Source organism: Camponotus floridanus, unplaced genomic scaffold (assembly GCF_003227725.1).
Source record: "Camponotus floridanus strain SB8 unplaced genomic scaffold, Cflo_v7.5 scaffold17, whole genome shotgun sequence".
NCBI lineage: Eukaryota > Metazoa > Arthropoda > Insecta > Hymenoptera > Formicidae > Camponotus > Camponotus floridanus.
Window position 1 is genome coordinate 1,308,630 of NW_020229292.1, and position 23,151 is coordinate 1,331,780.

At 32.0% G+C, this 23,151-nt stretch overlaps 1 protein-coding gene across 17 annotated transcripts in view; it reads left to right on the forward strand.

Moving 5' to 3' along the window:
• LOC105256072 (CUGBP Elav-like family member 1) overlaps positions 1 to 23,151 on the forward strand; it is a 519,054-nt gene that overhangs the window by 401,858 nt on the left and 94,045 nt on the right. For all 17 annotated transcript variants that reach the window (XM_025407275.1, XM_025407273.1, XM_025407271.1 and 14 more), the window contains one exon: positions 17,560 to 17,642. In XM_025407275.1, the coding sequence (XP_025263060.1) occupies positions 17,560 to 17,642 (83 nt within the window). The remainder of the gene's footprint in view (positions 1 to 17,559; positions 17,643 to 23,151) is intronic.

Genomic DNA, 23,151 nt, shown 5'->3' on the forward strand with positions numbered 1-23,151 from the left:
TATCAAAAAAAATATTATTGCTATCTAACATTATTTATTCTTTTATACCTATTATTTTACTATTTATGGTTTTAAAAATTGCAATAAACTTAGTACTTGCTTTATACCAGATTTGCTCGTCATTAATGCTAGAATTATTCGTATTTTTCAATGTCACAGGGTGTGTGTTGTGCAAGCGCATACCAGAAATCAGGTCATTCATAATATCTAGATAAATCTCGAAAGGAGTGAAAGAAAGAAATCTTAGTCGATTCACCACCTCTACAGATTCCATCGACACTTGGTGAAAAACAAGACTCAAGAAAGAAAAGGAGGGAAGGAACGGATCTGAGGTTGAGAAGGGAATGCTCTGGGCGCGCGTTTTATTACCGAGGCGCAAAGGATCGTAGAGTTCGTGCATTCATGCAGACTTACGATTTATAACCGACCTCCTCTTTTTTTGCCGGCGATTTTACGTTTAAGAAAAATGATAAAACGCCCTCCTTATTTTTTTCTTTTCCTCTATCTTTCTGTCTCGATTTTTTTTTAGGGCGAAATAAACGCTATTATTTTCTCAAACTTTCTCGCTTTCACGTCGCTTTAACATCGACGAGAATTTGCGCCTTTTCCATCTATCTTTACTATTTTCTATTTTCACGCGACAACTTTCAACCTCGTTTTTTCTCTTTCTCTCTCGCTTCGTTCGCATCCATTCGTTTAAAATTGCAGAGTGCCATGTGACCTGTCATATAATCAAGAAAAATCATATTGCGCATAAAAAGTCATATTATGCGATATGAGAATATTTAGTTCTCTTAACTCATAATTACTTTCAACTTTGGGAAAATATATATAATAATTGTTCCAAAAATTACGTCATATTAAAAATTAAATAAACATTAAAAAAATCATATTTATAGAAATATTGTTCATGTCATATTAGTGTGCGATTGCAAAAATATATATGTATATAATGTAAATCTCCCCTAAAATATATATGCGTGTAATGTAAATCTCTCCTAAATATGTGTCGCAGTTTCGAAAATTTGTTTAGATGGAATACATACTCAATGTCATAAATTATTTAAATCTCAGCCGAACTTTCGCAATGCAAGGTTGCACTACTAAATTATCCACACCCACTATTTCCAGCGTGTAATAAATTTTGTCCATTCATCGTTCTAATTAAACTGGCATAAGAAAGTTGCGCTTAAGGAGATAAATGTTGCACGGAGAAACACTATTTAACAAAATATATAATCTTATTACACTTCATGATGATCATAAATTATTAAACACATTGTGCGAAATAAAAAATACATGGGCGAAATAATGATTGTATCCATAATAAAAAATTACGATCTGATTCTCTTAAGAAATGCAATTTTCATAACTCACAATTGCAAGAGAGTATTGATTTATTTGATTATCCCTTTTTTTGTATATATTATTTTAAAATCTTTTCTAGTTTGAAATACAAAGTTATTTTTATTCTTACAATTTTTCCTCACCTTCAGTATCCGTAATTTGTTGAATTCTCCGAGCAACACACGATAAACGTCCTTCTTGCCTGAAATCAATGCTGCTAGACGCTGGAATGGAAAGCAAAGCACACCCTTGTCTTCGCTTTGCTTTTTCTTCCAGCTTTTCTCGAGGCGACTTTCCGATGCCAGTGTGGCATGATGCGGTTTGCTTGAAGCACAGAATGTAAGAAAACGTCGGATCCACAAAAGCAGAAGACGTGAGGAAGTGGGCTACGCGAATTTCGCCGATAGAAAACGCCCTCTTAACGTCGTTCTATCGAAACGGCAGCATGCTCAAACGGCATCGGAACTTTGGCAAGCAATTATCCCAAAGCTTTGCGGAGAAAGCTTTGAGAGCGTGAATCGCTTACAGCGCAACATGCAATGTTATCGTATACTTACTTCATCGAGCATATTGTTCCTACACATATGCGTAACTATTGATATATATGCTCCCTCTTTCTCTGTCAGGGTTTCAAAGTAATATATAGCAAATTTTGTAAGATCCATAATGTCTTTTAAGACTTGAAAATATTTCCTTTCCTTGCCAAGTATATTTAAAAAAGATTTTAAAATAATTAATGTTTGTAAATAATTTATAACTATTTAACATTGAAACACACATTATGACATTTAAAAAATTGTTGTAACATCAAAAATTATTTATTGATAAATATAAGTTTATTTAATATTATATAACAATATAGAAAACATTTAAAAAATTCTATTTTTTAATATTAAATACATTATTATACGAAAGTAAATATATTAAAAGTATTTATTGTAATGTTAACGTAAAATATTTTTAATAATGAAAAATCTTTTATTAATATTTTTAACAATTTTAGTATTGAAAAATAAATGTTTTTTAAACGTTAAAATAAAATAATTGAGAAAATCATCAACTTAAACTTGGATATATATATCGAACATCTAGAATGTATATTTGATTAAAATATTTTATTCATGTGTCTTGCAAAATATTTTATGTATGTGTCTTAAAAAGGAACATTTAATTTAGAATAAGAATATAAATATTTATATGGCATTATTAACATTTATGTTTATCGAATTACTGACAGTGTAGTTTATACTCTGTAATGACAGTGTAATTTATACTCTGAACGTATTACGCCTCCAACTCAACTTTGTTGTATTAATGTTTTGTATGTTTCGTAATCCAACTATGGTGTACCATAAACACAATCTATATTCATTCACAGATTAATTATGCTGTTTGTGAGATATAAACGCTATGTGCTATATATGGACTCGCGAGAATATGGATACAAGTGCAATAATCATAAGTCTTTATATAACGCTTTTAAATGATTGATTTAATATAAATTAGGATTTTTTATATCAGTTATATTTTATTCCTCTTCTATAAGTAATAAATTTAGAAATATCAAATCTACTAATTTATCTATAATTTCAAATACATGTGATTATATAATTTAATAAAATAGGTATAAATTCTCTTTATTTCTCTGATTTATCAGCTTAGAAATTTACACGTCTTATAAGAAATCTGAAACAAGTAACATGTATATTTTAATCTTTCCGAAACAAATCTATTAAACTGATGCAGCAACAATCTCATCGATTATCGTTCTTTCATTTAATCAAATTAATTATATCTCTCGCTAAGTCTGTTTCAATATCGAATGGAGCAAATATAATTAGCAACGTATTGAATTTCTTCAGGGCATATCTGCCTGTATTACACTACACAATATATAATGTTGGTCGTTATAGAAAAAACTCGACAACATGTTAAAAATGTTCTTAACGAACGCCGTTATTGCACTTCACTGTAGCAATACTGAAACATTCTTGCACCAGTAGACACGCTCATACGTTTCCCGATGCCGTACAGCGGTAATGGCTTTACCTCCGGCCGACGAGCCTCATCGGATTTCTATCGGATTTCTTTTCAACCACCTTAATCGGATAACGAACGATACACGTTCTGGTAACTCTAATAATTGGTGCTTATCCGTCGTCTGGCTGACCTCTTCCGATGCCGACCAATTGCACACCCGGAAACAGCATCGCCGACTTCCTTTTTCGCATTAAATTACAAACGAACAATTATCGCTCTAAGAATGAGAAGAAATAATGCGAAGAACATGAAAAATGATACTGATAATCAGAAAGTAATTTTATTACCTTCGATTACGCTTCTCTTGTTACATGTACATAGAATTAAGAACGATAAGCGTGTCATTAAATGATCAATCAAGCATACAAATTTTTCAAAGTGAGAAAAATTAATTTTTAAAGAGAGAAAAAGAAAGAAAATATGTTGTTAATTATGTTGTATTAGTCGTTATCAGATTAATACATTATTATCCTATTTTTCCACGACAATATTTTACTTGATTTGATATAAATCGAGATACGATAATATATTATAACAGTATGATTAATTGTAGAAACATTGGAGGAAGAAGGAATTGTCGGTTTAAAATTGTCCCGTTAATGTAAAAACAAATAACGGATAGATAGGATAATTAATATAATAAAAGAAAAGTTTTTCCACAAAATCAAAAACAAATATTGCCATTTTTTAAGAGAAATATTCACAAGATTTCAAGTAATTCTTAAATTTATTTTGCATGGAATATCTTTTTTTATTTAAATTGCAATTATATCAGATCATGTTAAATCAAATTTGTGTGGATACAATTTATTATCTAAATTGCACTTTTTCGAGAACCATTTGAGCAAAAACGGATTGGAAATGGAATAGATTCATTGATCATTCGCAACGTGACCAAAATTCGCGCGCGCGCGCGCGTCTCATAAACCTACCCGCATACACGAGGTACATTCAGAGAGCATAATCGAGATATCTATCCTAGTGATAGACGAGCCAGATAGGAGTCACGACGTGAGTCAAGTGACAGGTGGGATAACAAATGTCTGCGTCGAGACATTCAGCATGTATCTAAGCTTTGTCTCTGTCCGTGCAATCTCTAAGTGATAATTATTGCTTGGAACGCGTGCCTGTATAGGTGATTCAGATACATCTAATCATAGCGTATGTGTATGAATTGCGTGACTATGTGTATGATTCAACTATTTATTGATTGCACAATTTGACAGTCAAAGCAATATTGCAGAAATAAATTGTTTATTTTGAAAATAAATGAAGTTTTGATTACGTTGAGAAAAATATATAAATTTTTGATAAAATTCTCTCTTCAATAATGTATATATGTTTATATATTTGTTTCTCTGTGTGTGTGTGTCAAAATCTGGATTACACTATTTTCAAAATAAATTGCTAAAATAGCAATATGTTTTGTATATTGCCAATATATTAGAAACGTATATTAGAAATCGTATTTTTTTAACGATTTATATTATGCAATTTGATTGTCTAAAAATATTTAACATTTTTGTGTAATTTTTAATTTTAGGATACCAGAAACCCGTATATAATGTCTGTATAAAATAATAAATTCTTCAGGATTTATTATACTTGATTTTTTTTCTTATAATTTCTTTAGACTTCTCAGAATATTAATTGAATAATTCTCATATGAAAAGATAATGGAATATGTGAAATTTTCGCTAAAATAATATGACAATATTTCGCGTACGATATTGACAGTCGATCGATTTTACAAATGATGTAGTTGGCATTTTTGTAAAAACGTAACTGAAATAATAGAACCTCAAGAAAATATTGCAAAACTCGTAAACGTGGTCGTGAGGATGAACGAACTGCATCATTTATTTACGCACGACATCGTAGACAGGACACCTGTTTCTCGGCTTTCCCCCGCGGTGTTGACGGAGACTGATTCGTTTATTATACCGTAGATGGTTCATATGTTACCTCCGACGGCGGACGTAATAATAAGCAGGACGTAATATGCAGATGTATTATTTTGCATTGTTCTGACGCGCATCAAATCGGACATTTATATTCAAAGTAAAAGAGAAAAGAAGACACATGAACAAACTTTATCATTATGATGAATGATGTAAATAATGAATGCGTTTTGATTATGATGCTTTCGAAGTCGATGAGAGTCTTATTGATCATCGTGAATATCTAAATTGCCAAGAAAAAAATGATATTTTATGGCACATGTAAATGTATTTTCAATCTTTCTTCATTATTTGATAACTCATTCTTTCTATTATTATTGGATGTAATATGGATATTTTCGACATCGTTAGAATATGTGTTATTTTCAGTGTATATTGTTTTACATAACTAAAATAGAATTATGTTTTATTTCTATCAAAATAAAATAGAATTATGTTTTATTGCTATCAAAATGATTAAAATTTATCAAAATTTTATTATTTGGTTATAATCAAAATAATGAAGCAAATATAACCTTATCTTATATTATATTTTCTAATTACAGGAAAACAATTTAATATTACAGATTTATAATAGATAATAAATAGAAATTTATTTCCTCGAAATACAATTTATTTCTCGTATATTTACGAATTCTTAGATTACGTTATATTAATTATTATGTTACGAAGTTTTGGAATTAAACTTTCTTAAAATTGCAATTTTTTTCTTAATTTTTAGAAGCTTTACACTTTTATTTTATCTTTAAAAAAGTGCATTTTCTATCAATTTTTCATTTCATAAGTTGTTTGATTCATTACATTGCATTTGAAAAATCCAATTGTGATTCACTTTTATATTAGAAAATTTTATTTATACTTATGTGTGCAAAATGAAAAACAAATATCCCGATTCTTTATTTTCTATCCATTAGGAATTAAAGATTTAATTAAAGATTTTAAAAAAAAATTTAAACGAGAGTCAATTAATTATAAAACAATTCCCAAATAATAAAGAATAACACTCTTTAATTAATTTATATAAAAAAGCCAACATTATTTAATAGAATTTTCATTAATTTAATTTCTCTGACCTGCATTATTTTCTTACTGTCCCTTAAAAGGATTATTTTGCATTATTTTCTTACTGTCCCTTATTTATCGACATTTATTTTTTTGCTCATTTTTCTTCTCTTATTCCATCTATCTTGCGACGTTTAGACACGATTAACGCGCAATTATCTCGGACATCTTAACACGCGACTTCATTCGCTGCGTCCCTGTTTTCGGAGGACGAACGGGACACCTGCTTCCTGGCCCCTTCTGGCGTTGACGTCGACAGATCCGTTTATTATACTATACACTTGATCATCACGGTCCCGCCGACCGTCCACCTTAACATCTACCCGCACTACTTGCCTACGGAATCCTTGCAGCAGGATCCGGAGCGGAGCGGCGTGTGCGTACGCGTGTCCGCACGCGCGTGCGAATTAATATCGTCGAGATTAGTGGGTACGCCGACTAACTAACTGGCTGCTAGCAATTTGGATTATTCGCTCTGCACAACCGCCTGTTCGTCGTTGTGGGGAATCTCGCCATTAATCTCCTCTGCGGTCCAGAAATCGAAATGCGCGCGTATATTAGGAAGCACGCCGGCAAGATTTTCTGGGATTAACTCACCCTATATCTCTGTATTCCACGAGACGTGCTTTCTCGCTCCTTGCCCTCCTAAAAATCTGATTATACCAATCACATTCGAATGCTGACGTCACGATAATGCGATCGAATCTAGTTCCAGCTTTCTAATAAGTATTAGCGTAAATGCTATTTTCAAAAACCCAGAAAGTAAATATTATCAAATACCCAAATGGTGATTAAACTCGTCTTCTTTTCCCGCAAACTCTAAGCTTTGCGAACGTTAAGCTTTAAAACGTATTTTGCTGCTTATCTTTCGGTACTGATCGATTCAATTGAGTTGAAATTCTCAAGATGCTTTAACTTTATCGCCGAACAACCTGCTCTTTTTCGCATCAAAGACATTAATATCATTAAAGATTAAGAAAGTAAAGAGGCTAATAATTGCAAATCCGTATAATCAATTGCAATTCCCGTTTAATCAACTCCATCTCAACTACTGTCTTTATTATAGGATGACAAAATGAAAAATCCATGTATCCATTCTGCAAAATCCCAGAGAGAATCCAGGCTTACACCAACCAGAGTAGTGTGTACGACAATAAAAATCCTGATAAGGGCTACAGAAAAATTGTGAAACTGCTGGATATTCTCTGGAACTCGCACAGGCTACGGCTGCTAAATTAAACTTTCAAATATCCGCACCGTTCCTAGCCATTTTTCAGCACTTGCTACGTCGTACTGGTTTCCACTTTGTCCAGGATATGTTTTGTGACACGAGCGGCTGCGAAAAGGATCGTGCGCGAGTTTATCAAGGCGATACTTAATTAAACGATATCAGCAACATGAAGCGTTATCGACTTCGTACAATTGCGAACTTTTCCGAGCGAAATTCGAGCAAAACGATCGGTTTATCACAATAAGTTTAGCGACAAATAGGAATTTTATCAGGGTAGACTAGCTCTCTCAAGTACGACGAAGCGCACGAATAGACCCGAGCAGGATACTGCGCGAGGAAACAGAGTGGAAAACGGCCGGAGCGGATCTTCGCGAGGGATATTATCCTGTGGGGGAAACCATCTTTTACGCGGCCGGAATATCAATGGCCAACAGATAAAAGTATATCGCGATACTATCCGGCCAAATAACGTATTGAGAACGTAAAATTTACATACGTATAAAAAATATCGATATATATATATATATATATATATATATATATATATATATATTAGGATGCTATTAAATTAAATTATAGGTTGCTATTAAATTAAATTATGTTAACAGACGTTTGATGAAATATTGCAAATAATCATGGCTATCTATTTTTTTTTATCGATATTTTTTATTAAAAAAACTGACTGTATAAATATATACTCATTGGATGGACTCGTAAATTTTATATAACAGATGCATGTATTTTTTACTGAATATATAGGTTTTTTCAGTAATTAAAAAATATGATCTTCCCATGGAGAAAGATTTTTTACGCTCCATTAATGTAGCAATAATTTTATTAATAGAACAGATGCGTCAATATTTCACGAATAAATAAGTCATAATTTTTAGGTTCAAATTGTCGTAATTTTTATGAAAAAAATGCACGATTGTACAAAAACATCGTTTGCAATTAATTTCGGATATTGTTTAAATTAAATATTTTCACGATTGTACGTTTTATTATTTTTACCAGAAATTGAATTTATATGAATTAAATTATATCATTTGAATAAATAATACAACTTCAAATTATGACATTATTTAATATTATATATAAAAAAAATATATGTAAGAGAAACTTTAAGGTACTGTATGTGAATATATACATCCACATGTTTGGATATGTATCTCCGCATGTTGCGGCGCGTATGTAATCTCACGGCAAAAAGAGCCTCGTGTTTCTCGAGCAGATCGGATACACAAAAAGTCTCGCGGGAGTTGTGTCCTCTAACACGTACGACTCTGCAAATCCCACGTGACGCACCTGATTGCCTCGATTCGCCCGATTTTGCACCATCAGAGCGCAACTGGCACACGGCTAACGAGGCGAGATGTGTAATTTGTGAAATAAAATACATTGCAAATAGTCGTTTATTTAAGAAAATGCAATTAACTTACATATTATTGTACGTGCTTATTACAGAGATTGCTGCAATTAATCGCGTGCCTCATCGTTACGTAAAATTTGCAAATGCGCGAGAGTAAAATCCCTTAAATCTAAAAAAATGCACTCTATCAAGTGCATTGAAGTGCATTGAAGTGCATGGAAGTTAAAAACAATTTATGAAAATAATCGAGATAAAAACTGAAGATAACTAAAATTAGTTTGAGAACAATCTACAAATAATTTTCCTAGCTCAGATAATAGTCACACAACAAGAAAATAATTTTCTGCACTAGCGCCAACACTCATAAGTTTAGCTTTATCAGCGCGTGATTATTAACCCAGGGAAGTTGCTAGGAAACTTTTTCGAACTTCCTGCTCGTTATTCTATTTCCCCGATTTACTTCCGTTTAACTTAAGTTTGGAGATATTCATATCCGTTTTAAATTTTCCGCCCGCATTGCTCGAAAATACCCGATATTTTCGACCAAGTTTTGCAATTTTTGCTTGCTCGCGGTTGCATTTCCAAGATTGCCGAGAAATTGCAGATCTCGGATTTGTCGCTCTGCTTGCTGCATTCTCTTACGTAACTATCGTTTCCACTATCGGAACGTTCTTTCGGATAGTTTTCACGATCGACAATACAAATCACAACACGGTAACAAGAACTAGAATCTCTCGAAACCTCGATCAATCTTTGAATCCAACACCGCAAATCGATACCGATCGCGATGAAACTATCGCTTCAGTACGAAAATCGGAAGACCAATAGATGAGGAACTTTCTTCTTTCGAATGCGAAATCGATGCGTAAGTAATGAGTACGTTCTGTCCTCTTAAAATTTTGCGAATAAAGTATTCAATAAACGAAGATGATAAAGTCAACTGATATTTCTTGCTTGAATTTTTTTACGATGATTAAAATTAATTTGATTAACGAAACGAGATATTAGATAAGTGACAATAATTAATTATAATGTTTATTTATTTTATTATGTACAAAAAAGATCGTTTACCTTAATTTCACGTTGTAGCAAATTTTGTATGTAATTTATTTGAAAAACCGTTTGTTATATATTATAACAAATTATTATTGAGTCTAAATAAAAAATTCGCACAACAAGTGTAATCGATAGATCATAAAATGATAAAGTTGCTAAAGATCTATTACTAATATTATAATTATTAAAATTATACGATACGAAATAAAATAGTTGCGTATTTCGCAAATGTTGATCGCTATAAAAAACAATTTGGAAGCAACATCTTTATTTGATTTAACAAATCAAATCTGACAATATTTCTTGTGAAGGGGAATACAAAGCAAGAAAAAAAGAAAGAGAGAAAGAAATTCTTCGAATCGAAGGGTTCGTATCGCAAAGGACTCTCATCGTCCATCTTCGATCCAAATTTGATCGTCTTGACGCAGCTGCAGTTGATTGTGATCGAACCCGGGTTCCTTGGGGACTCGGCTTTGTTCTCGGTCTAATCACAGAATTTACGTTGCTTGATCGGTCAAAGGTAGTACTGCGGCTTGAGGTGCATACTCGACCGCACTCACACACCTGTGCCCAACGAAATACCGGGTATCGCTCCTGCTGTTTGCACCTCGCAGCGACACCCACTTGATATCAAAGGTCAAGCATGTTGTAGGTTCAGCCGCGAGATAACCGCGGATATAATTCAGTCTTATCTTTGTTCGTTAAACCCGATTTATACGCATGTTGGCTCTCGAGTGAATTCGAAGTGCGTCTTGTTTAATGGACGCTTTATAATACGAAAGATATTTTTAATATCCTTTATAATACGAAATATATTTATAATACGATATTTTTAATGCGCTTTATAATACGAAAGATATTTTTAAACGTGTTTAAATATGTAATACAAGCACACACGTCATTTTTCTATACATTTTAATATAACTCAAACAGTATATTATTCATCATATATCATGATGTATGAACATAACTATCAATTCTAAGATAAATTAAAAACGTTTTTTGACAAATTCTATTTGAAAGGGAGGGAGAATATGTTGTTAAATTAAAAAATGTTTCTCCATTAACATTCCATCTCTATTTACAGTGATGTTTACCATGTTTTGCTCGGAATATTTGTCATAAATTGGAAAACAAATCAGTGCAATTCTACTCTCTTCATGTGTTCCGTATTTCGCGAATTCATGAGATCCAATTGCACAGCTTCAATCCTCCGAAAATTATGTAACGAATGCGCAAGCAAAAATATTTAGAGCTTGTAAATATTTAGCTGCTCGTATTTGGAGTGTGGAAAATATCACATAACGCGAATCCAGATGTTCCGTTATCAATCAACACGATTCCGCTTTTATCTCCAAACGTGCTGAGTATATATGCGCCAGAATACTTTGCATATTATAAACCGTGCATTTTATCAATAGAACTTATTTCCGCGCTGCAACCACGGCGGAAAAGTTTTATCTAAAGTAACGAAGCATTCAACGTCGAATTTCCACGCAATCACTTCTCGGTTGGTTACATTAGAATTTATCGAATATTATGAATTATTATCACGCATACAAAGAATATTAATTAAAATTAATTGAAAGATAATTAACAAGTTATTGATTCAACGAGTCCGCGTATATGATTGATCTCGGTTCTGCGAAGCTTTTAAAAGTTCTCAAAGAGCATCGGCAATTCAATTAAACAATAAACTAGAATTATAGGAGAGATTAAATAATAAACATAATAATGAGATTTTTCTGAATAATGTTATTAAATGACAGTTCTTTAAAGCTCTTGCCATTTTAGCTGCTTTCCTTCCGCAAATTCTTTCAATCCTTCAAATCATTTTAAAATATATATCTCGGCAAAAATCTTATCGTCATCTTTCTGGAATTGATTAATCGCGTCTTTTAATTGATCTCAATTTATCTATTTAACCAATAGTCTGCAATAAGTGGAAAATTCTTCTCTCCAGCGGAAAACCCCTCCGAATGCGGAAAAATACTTCGCTCTACGGCTTTTCTTATAACTGGTGGAAATTTATGTCCTCCGAAGTTCCATGAAATTAGCTACCACTGTCCGTGCATTTCCACGACGCTAGAGAGAATCCGATGGCTATTCCGATTTATCCGCCACCGCCATGGCCGACCAACAGACCCAGCTGAACACGGCTACGTAATTGACCGATTCAGCGCTTCGTCCGGTGCTTCCTTCTTACGCGCGATTCGAAATACCTCGCTTCGAAAGGAGACAGGAGGGTACCATCGGACCATCTCGTGTTCCGCATTTTCACCGAGAGACAAAAAAATTCCGCCGGCGATTGTACTATTAATGAGAACTCAAGTTTGCCGTAATTGGGGGGATACCCCGATGATCTACCAGCGGCCGCGATCGCCGGCGATTTTAGAGGAGGAGCGATATTGATTCGGATCGCGAAACTAGTTGGCGCGGAAAGGCACGCGGGATTTCTAACGAAGATCGGCATTAGCTCGCATCCATGTTCACGATAGATTTCCCCGCGGACGCTAATCACGCGTCCAGGTACCAGTTGCGAGCTCATGGGATGGTTCGCATCGTTTCCCGATCGATCGATTGATCGATCGATTGATTGGCGTGTCCGCCTTTCGCGCGTCCTCCTTTCGCTCACGATTAAAAGAGACATTAGTACTTTTCGTGTTCGATGATTTTTTGCCTGAAAAATTTCAATTGAGAAATTTAATTCGGAGATAGGGCGCCTTCAGCTTCCAACGAATTATTTGAAAGAGTTTTTCTCCCGCGCACAGTTCTTCGGGCAGCCTTTGGAGCTTTCAGAAACACGTATATAAAGCATGAGATGCATAATTCGCGCCTCAAACGTATCGCACCGGTATAATCCGCAGTCCAATTAACGATAATTACGACCTGAATTGGGAATTCCTAATGGTGGACATCCCCGTTGGTCTATTCGTTCGTATACCGTGATTTTTGCAGACAGCGTAATTCGAGGCTCAAATTAAACTCGTCCTTTTCGCTTATAATGATCAGTTCATTTAAGTAACTGGAGGGATCTTTTTTGTCGCTTCTTTTTGCCCGATGTTTCGCCGGTTTTTAGAATTTTTTCCCAGCTGCAATCACGAAAAACGGGTATTTTTTTTCGCATCTCGCTATAAAATTCCAGCTAATTTTCCGCTTCGACGTTATTCGCCCCCCTACTATTTCGAGTTATCCTCGTTGTTGCGGGAGATGAACGTATAAATTGATTTCGAGCATTGGTTTACAATCTATATCTTGTTGGCATCAGCGTTAAACCTACTAACAATGATCGTTTCGTTCAATGCTATGAATAATTCTCCCCTACTCGCGTGTATTACATGATTGATGTTAAACGAGCTATTCCCTTAATTATTTCCTGCGATATATTTGCTTAAGAATATTCTTTTTCTTTATAAAAAGTTTCTTTCCTTCTTTATACAATTTTATCTTCTAATAATATGAATAAAAATTATGGATATATAAATTTCGCATATAATAAATCTCCTGTTTTCGTGCTCAAAAATATCAATACATGTAATAAAATGTAATTAATTGTATGATATTTGTTACATGTTTACGATAGTGATACCTGAAAATTGCGAATAAATTTTTACTACTTTTACACGCGAGTTATTCAGAGAGATATTAAATTATTAATGTATCGATTTAACAATATCATTTTCTCTGGCTAAGTAAAACGACCGACGAAACTGTTACTCTGGCAAAAACATGCCATCCAAACTAATTCAGGAAATTACACCAGTTCGCGACACGACGCAGTCGTGGAAACTATCGCCATTCGGACGGTGTTGTAGATGCACTTGGGAATACCCGAGAACACTATCGCACAGCTTAATAATTTACTTATTAATTATTAATCTCAATTTGTCTACAACGCGTGTGTGAGGCAATTACGGAAATTACATTGTATCTCGTTTGCATTGGATCGAACAAATTATTAAAATTACTTTGTTCTTTCTCACAAACACACGTAGAATGCTACAGTATTTTCTCTTTCATGTTTCTTTTATTGTGTTAACGATAAAGAGATATATTATTATCTTCTTTTAGCATCACGACAACAGCTAGTTTTTAAGTTAAATCAAAATCTTTCAGACTACACAATTTTGATCAACACACGCACACATAAATCGAAATATAAATTATTAAATAATGTAGAAACAAGACAAACGTGGATAAATTTTAAATAAATTTAAAAAATGTACATTTTTTCGATGAAATCTATTAATTTTTATAATCACAAAGCATCTTTTATTTACATATTTAAACTTTGCTGAAAGATAAGAGATGAAATTTCATATTTAATAATTTTATATTAAGCAAAAATATGAAAACAGGTGGAAATTGATGTTAAACGAGCTATTCCCTTAATTATTTCCTGCGATATATTTGCTTAAGAATATTCTTCTTCTTTATAAAAAGTTTCTTTCCTTCTTTATAAAATTTCCTGGACGAATAAGGTCATTTGCAGACATTACAACAGCTTAGTCGACGGGTGGCAAAGGGATGCGTGAGAACGGTTTGCAGGCAGTGATTTAAAGGCTCTATCGAGCGATGATGCCTTAAGATTACTTACTCTGGAACATAATTTCCCGGCTCCCGGCTGCGTCTTCATGCCGTAATTTACGGAAACATGCTGGCAATATGTTGGGAATGTCGCTTGTCTTGATAAAGCATGCACGTGAGAAAATTTACTTTATTCAGAGTATGATAATGATTGCTTGTGATTCGCGAATCTTTAAATTATCTTCGCAAATAAATTAAAAATTAAATGTTCTTATTAATTTTTTAAATATATATATATATATATATATATATATAAATATATAATATATATACATATAAAAATATAAAAATGCATAATATATATAATAAATATATATAAAAATATAAAAATATATAATATATATATATATATATATAAAAATTTACTTTATTCAGAATACGATAATGATTGCTTGTGATTCGCGAATCTTTAAATTATCTTCGCAAATAAATTAAAAATTAAATGTTCTTATTAATTTTTTAAATATATATATATATATATATATATATATTTAAAAAATTAATAAGAACATTTAATTTTTAATTTAATAAGAACATTTAATTTTTAATTTATTATTGCTTCGCAAATAAATTAAAAATTAAATGTTCTTATTAATTTTTTAAATATATATATATATATATATATATATATATTTAAAAAATTAATAAGAACATTTAATTTTTAATTTATTTGCGAAGATAATTTAAAGATTCGCGAATGACAAGCAATCATTATCATATTCTGAATAAAGTAAATTATATATATATATATATATATATATATATATATATATATAATTTACTTTATTCAGAGTATGATAATGATTGCTTGTGATTCGCGAATCTTTAAATTATCTTCGCAAATAAATTAAAAATTAAATGTTCTTATTAATTTTTTAAATATATATATATATATATATATATATTTAAAAATTAATAAGAACATTTAATTTTTAATTTATAAATATACATTAAATATATATATATATATATAGCTTTTTATATATAGCTATTTTTAATTTATAAATATACATTAAATATATATATATATATATATATATATATATATATATATATATAGCTTTTAATGTATATTATTTAACTTCTGTTAATAAGTACGGGAAGTGTTTGAGAAATATCAGATACATTTTTTAATAATTCCGTTTTTTCTTACTTTTTCTCCCTTTGACTTCCTTGTAAAATTATCCCATTGTTAATAATCTCTCTATTAATGAAGATCATCTGCGTAATCTCGAATTACAGATCAAATTAGGGATCACAACGAAACGTTAGACGCAATCTATGCCTCGAGCGGACTCCTTTTTTGATTAGGTAAACTTAATACGTCGGTCCTAACATTCCGGACCTTTTGCTAGGTATCAAGTTGCACGATTCGCAATTATGTATTCATCGCGATACCATGCGTTATTCAGTGCGATATTGAATATCGCGCTGCCAAACAAAACATTGCGGAATATCGGGATTTCCTCGAGTAATTGGAAGGCTTGTTACCGAAACTATTACCGCGATCGCATTATAATTACACTCTCTGTGCTCAGCGCTGCGTTACAGGTTTATCATAATTTCCTATACACCGTAAATAGGAAACCTGTTAATTGAACCTGACCGTTATTAACTTGCGGTACTACTAACTCTACGTTCACGACACCTTAATTATCTGTTGTTTACTTAGCACAAAGAGAGTCTCGGGGCATATGTTATATTTGGAAAATCTAATCGCAGTAGAGCAACTCTCTCGTTATGATGATTATGATGACTAAGAATGATGTAAAAGATATATTTTGTGTTTAGATATATTTTTTATTTAGATTTCTCATTTCGTGTTCTCATATAACTCTTTTATCTTTAATTTTTTTAATATTATAGAGAGCTCTCTTGGTTTTAGAAAATGTCCCTAGAGAGAAAGTTTCTCTTTGAATCTCTGAAATATTTTATTTCACAAATTGTTGATACTATAGTATTTCTTGGATAATATTAAATTGTATGTAGATATACTTTTTATATAATTTGATAGCTTTTTATGTTTATTAAAGACTTAAAATCAAATGCACTAATTTTGACTTCATACAATGTTTCACAGATTCTTAGGATCGCGATTTTCCGATATCATATTTTTATCCCTATAAATCCTTAATTTTATGTCAATTCTTTTTATCAAACTTTTTACAGAAAAGTCTAGTCATATATTATATAAAGCTTTTTTCTGTTTTTTTAATAAACAATTCGGCCATGTTTATTCCAACTTGGACAAATTAATGGTTCACCTGGGATGTTAGAGATACCAAAGAAAAACAGACATCGAATATACGGTGTTAGTCGAAAAAGATTGGGGCGATAGAACAGCGTATCGAACTTTTGGCAACTTGTAACTATCGACCAGTTAAAGCTGGATGACATCCAGCCTCGACAACCGAGGGATACGAAAGATTCTTGATGAGATCCTCGAATCTCCGAGGACTTCACTCTTTCCCCTTCGAACGTCTCTACCATATCGAAACTGTCATCAATGGTGCAAACTCCGCGACCATTCATGTCTACCATAGAGTTTCTTGTTGATAACTATATTATGATAACCCGCATGTGGAACTCTTCATTCACTTACTGCGAAAAAATGCGATTCAATGACTTTTGTATATCTTTTTCTCTTATGTATACAGCAGAATATGCAAATTTTGTCAATTGAAACGGGAATTTTGATAAATTAGTCTGCCAATAACCGAAGCAAATTTTCTATTGCGAAATAAACTGTCCGACAAAAAGCTATAAATAGCCATAATCCACGAAATATTTTAATGTGGAAAATAACTCTATTATTTTCAATTAGTTAAATAATCAACTAATCTAATATTCTCCAAATATTTAATTAACTATATAATTTTTAATTTTATGTTAATTTTTTGTTACAGGATGTTGCTTCGTAACTTTTTATACTAGAAAAGCAGCTTTGGCAGCGCAGAATGCTCTTCATAACGTCAAAACCTTTAGTGGGGTAAGTGAATTATTTATAATCGCTCTCAAATTTGAATGTAATAAATTTAATATTAGTTATTTAAAGTTTTAATAATTTAAAAAAAGTATATATAAATACATATATATAGTGTCAGTTTTGAAAAATCAATTCTTATGTTTTTTTTTTAAATTAATTTCTTAAAATTGGCAATATATATAAATATACATACATGCATTTTTATAATTATTAAAATTTTAAACAACTAATATAAATTTATTACGAGTAAGCAAAAATTGAGGTGATTATCTATAAAACAGCAATAAAATTGAAAGGATTATTTTTAGAACGTAATCACATGACATTGTACAGACATTAGAGCGAAGGCTTCAAAACGAATATTTTTCGAACGGAGCCTAAGTTTAGTCATCTCTGGATCACAAATCACGACTGTTGCTCTTGTATCAGCATATGTTACTGCTGATAGAAATGTTTGGATAGCTTCGGCATATGTCGGGAACTGAATCAATCGCCAAAACGTATCCGTTTAGCCGAATAATGAATGTTTATGCTGATAATTATCCGAGTGACAATGATTGACGGAATAATGAATATTAATACGGTTGATCGCTCAAATAAATTATTCAGATCAACATAATAGCCCAGCGAATCTTCGAGTAATCATCAATATAAGTTGACAACCTGCTGCAAATGATGTCTACTTATTGATCAAAACTATGTGTCTTTCAAATAATTGATTCCTTTTTTAATTACCGATAAAATACTACAATCATTTCGATATTTAGAATTTTTTTTTTAAATTAAGAGATGTTAAGGCTTTTAATCTTTACGTTAAAAAATGCAAAATTATGTTTTTAATGCTAAAATATATAATCGTCATTCTTTCCTTAATTTACATTGATTTGATAAGCGATAAAAACAAGTAGAATTGTAAAAGAAATTAAAATAGATATTAATTAAAATAGATACATGTAAATTTACATTATTTTTGTACGTAAATAATCGTGATTATCATTCTTATAATTTGAGATGCTAAAAATATTTATTAATATTGCAAAATTCGTAAAGAGAGAGGTAAAATTTAGAAATTTAAAAAGTGTAACTAAAATATGTGCATTTATTAATTCTAAAATAAATGCTGATATTTAACAAAAGAGTCGGGGATTAAAAAAAAAGGCGGTTATAAAAGGAAAGTATACACAAGAGAATCGTGGCGTATACACAAATGAAGAGAATTAAACGATCTTCTTGTCAGCGCTAATTGATTTAATTGGAGCAGAGATTAGAGAAAATTTCAAATGACGCACTTTTAAGCATCTCTTTCTCTTCCTCTCTCTTTTATTTTCTGTCCCTTGAATATCCGAAGCCGGGATTCCATTATGAAGCCCTCGATCCTCTTTTCGATTCGAGATAACGCCGTCCCCGTCCGTCTGGAAAAATATTCCGTCGGAAAAGCGGCTTTCCTTTCTTCAGGTTTGGCGTCCCGTCGATTACAGGCGGCCAGGGCCTGAAGATATCGTTGGAAGTGAGCTCGTACGATAATTACAGTTTCCCTGGAAACTTTCGATGCAATTACGAGACGTCATTACGAGTATTTAACCAAGCAGGCTCGGCTATTCCGCCCTTCTTCCTTCCTTCTCCCTCTTCTGGGCTCGTATCTACCTCTCATACGCGCGCGCTTATGCCTGAATTTACGAGAATAATTATTATCGATTGAAAGCGAAAGGGCGTGCTGAACGGACGACGATTCCTATAAAGCCGCGTGCGGATTGCCAACAACGCTCGATATTAAATGTGGCTGAACCACATAGTAAATTGCATCAATTACATAATAATATTTCATTTCAAATGTTCTTTTTATTAGAATTTAATAGAATTTAATAATATTTTTAATAGAATTAATGGAATTTAATAACATTAATGATCTTACACACTAAGATCTTGTAAATATATATGCTTTTAGGTGAATACGTGTTATCACTGACATGGTTTCAGTTAAATATGTACGCCATTGGAAATAATGAAATCTTATTGATAATGATAAGAATCACTTAATAGTGATTTTTTAATGAAAAATAAGATAGCGAAAGTATCAGAGTTTTCATTGAAGATGAAAGAAATTTGGTCTATTCCCATTAATATTTGACAAAATTTTTTTTCTGTTTTAATCAGTGACATATTTATTAATTCAGTTGAAAATAATATTTTTAAAATAATATTTTACAATTCTGTTTTTGAGAATCTTCTCGTTTAATTTGTTAAATTTCATTACTTATATTAAGTGATACGATCATTGCAATTCGATTTTCACGCAAACGTATCATTTATTATAATTCCCAAAATCATATTTATAAAGTAAAAATTTTAAAAATCAAGCTGTACTATATTTTTTATTAATTACGAAAATAATGAAATGCTACAATTTAAAGATTATTAAGATGTTTAAAATTCTGAGTGTGTACTTGACATGTAAATTTGAAATTAAAATCGCTTTTTGTACGAATGCGAATGAATCTTGCAGATAATTTAAAATCATGTGCTATTGTAAGATGTTTGTTCGAGAAAAGAAACCTTCATTGACCCATCGGGTAGCGTGAAACAACGAGCTTTTCTTGCGTATCATGCGGCGGCAGCATCTTCTTGGCACCGCTTCAGGCACCTTTTCACACTCAAGCATAGCGGTTGCAGTACGATAATTGTAAATGCACTATTGTGGCATTTAAATCATCAAGAAATTGGCAATATATTTCCATCGTGCATAAAAAGATCTTTGCGCAATTAATAAGTCTTTTTCACTTTTTACAAGAAAATTGCATTGGCGTTTAATTACTAAGTTTTTCTTATAGTTTTGATTTAATTTACAATATATACAACTATATATGATATATACGACTAACATGCATAACCATTATAGAATTTATATTTATGATTCATTAGAATTTAATTTTTATTGCTAATTTTATCCCTTTTAAAGAAAATATAATTACATAATTGCAAAATAATAATTTTAAGAAAATTATGGATTACAAAAGAAGAGACATTTTCATATCCTAATGTTTTCTCATGTTTTAAAACATTTATAAAATTCATACGTATATATGTATTTCAAAACTAGTAAGAAAAATAATAAAATAAACAAGATAAACTGCAAATTCTTTTTTGTTTTTAAGAGAATCTTTTGACCTTTACAAGTAAACAAATCGCATAACGAAACACAATGATATGATTTCAATTTGCTGCTTTTCTATATTTGCGATTTACTGAAACTACACATTGTTTAACGCGTCACGCAAATAAAGGGATTCTATTTCAGTTTTATTGTTCGAATTCAGTTACATGATTTACCATTGTGTAATACGATTCATAGTGAAACAATTATTTTAACAAGATCGTTTAATTTTAAAATAATAAACAAATTAAAAATAAAAGGCTTGCAATATATTTTAAGATATCTCAAAAATAATTTTGCATATTTATATATATTTTTTCTATTATTTATTTGATATTACTTATTTACTTCATTTGGTCCCGTACATCTAAAAAATCCATCAGCCTTTATTTACAAAAGTAAAAGACAAAACTCCATTTCCCTTGCTTTTAAAAAAAGTCGCATGCCATAAAAGAGGCCAAACCCGAGACTTTTATGACGGCTGTTAATTAAGGGGGTTAAATAATCGGAAGTCGAGCAGCTGCTCTTCAAGAAAGAGCGTGCAATGGGTAATGCTCGATCAGGGAATGGAGTGATAGAAAAGAAGCCTAGAACACAAGGATTTTCTCTGATCCTGGAGAAAAGGGAGAAGAAGAGAGCATTGACAAGGAAATGAAGCGTCCTCGAACAGCGCATAAAAAAGGATAGAAAGAAAAAGAGAGAAACACAGAGAAGGAAAATGGAATGGATAGAAGGAAAAAGGAAGAGGAAAGATGAATTGCAGAACGACGTTTTCGCAATGAAAAGGGTTGACTGAGTATAAGTGGGTAGCTGAAAGGAGCAAGAGTCGAAAGAGGAAAGAGAAAGAGGCGGCCGAGGGCGACAAGGACGCTCGGGGCTTGCAAGCTCCGAGTGGGGGAATAAGGAGGCAAAGAGAGAAGCTGGTACGGGCGAAAGGGGATAGATAGGGAGCGAACAGAGGACGGCTTGTGCATTTGAAGGAGTTTAGCTTTTCTCGTATCAGATTTCGTTTCCACGAGTGGCGTCGAGTTGAGAGGTCTGTGTTGGCTCGGAGAAATGACTCGAGAGCCCGAAACCTACCCCCTCCCCCACCGCCCCTCTCTCTCTCTCGCTCTTTTACCGTTGACTTCTTTAGCCGCCCTCTCGCAGGCACCCTACTCTGTGCACGCTGTATCAGTACCGAATGTACCAACGCGTTTCAACATCGTCCTTACTCTGTGGCCAATGGGAGATTTGTTTCGCACGAAAGAGATTCTTCTCCGTTACACGTGATTCGCGCAGATGATTTTCCAGTTTTGCGACAATTTAAGGTACGATTTGCAATTTAGATTCCAATTCTTAGTTCTTCTTTGTTCTCATCTAATTATTCTTAAAATCAATATAATTTTTAAATATATTTTCATATGGATCATTTATTTGTCATATATTTTGACGTCTTATAGTACCAAGAAAAAAATTATGCATAAAATATATATTGATAAAGTTATATAAGCGTAAAATATTATATAAGTTATTTAAAAAATAATTAATTATATTTTAATATCACATCTGTTTTTTATTGTTTCTATAAAATAATACGAAATAATATAACAAAAAATATGTATTATTGATTTCTTTCTATTTACAAAAAAAAAACATTTTAACACTAAAAATTGAATTAATAAATTATATATTGAAAAATATAGCAATCAATCGTTGTTCAATAATCTGTGAGCATCATGTGTATAATTGAAGTGTAAGTGCTCCGAAAATAGTGTCCGAAAAAAAATTTATTCTTGCTCGACGTATAAATCCTCATCTATTTTCATTTATTCCAATGTAAATTTCGTATTTTAACTTGTCAAAATTCCTTTAAAAAAACTTTGCGGTTTTTGTTGCCGGCGAGGGACTTGTACGCGTAAATTTAACGAGGAAAAAAGATATTTACTTCCATAATCGAAATAACGGAGTATCCTGCGGCGATTGTGCGGTAAGGAAGAGGGAGGAGAACGTCTGGCTCGGTAGCCGCGAAATTGGTGGAAAACCGTGGCGAATTTACAAGCGTGCATACCGCGCTTGCAACAATGCGTAATATTATTAAAGCGTTGCGGGACGAGAGATATTGGAGCGTTAGTAGGCAAGATCCAAATGGAAAATGAAACCATTATATTGCGAACGCTTTGGCGCGATCGATGGATGCGTGGAAATGGCGTTATAGAAAATTCCTCGATAACGTGTGAACTATTCTTTCGGAAAATCTGTGTAAGGTTGTATAAAATGCAAACATGCGAGTTGAGAACGGAAGATATTGTAGTTTACATAAAGAATCTTTTTAAAATATTTTAATTATATATTTAAGCAAAAATCATGCTTGTTTAAATG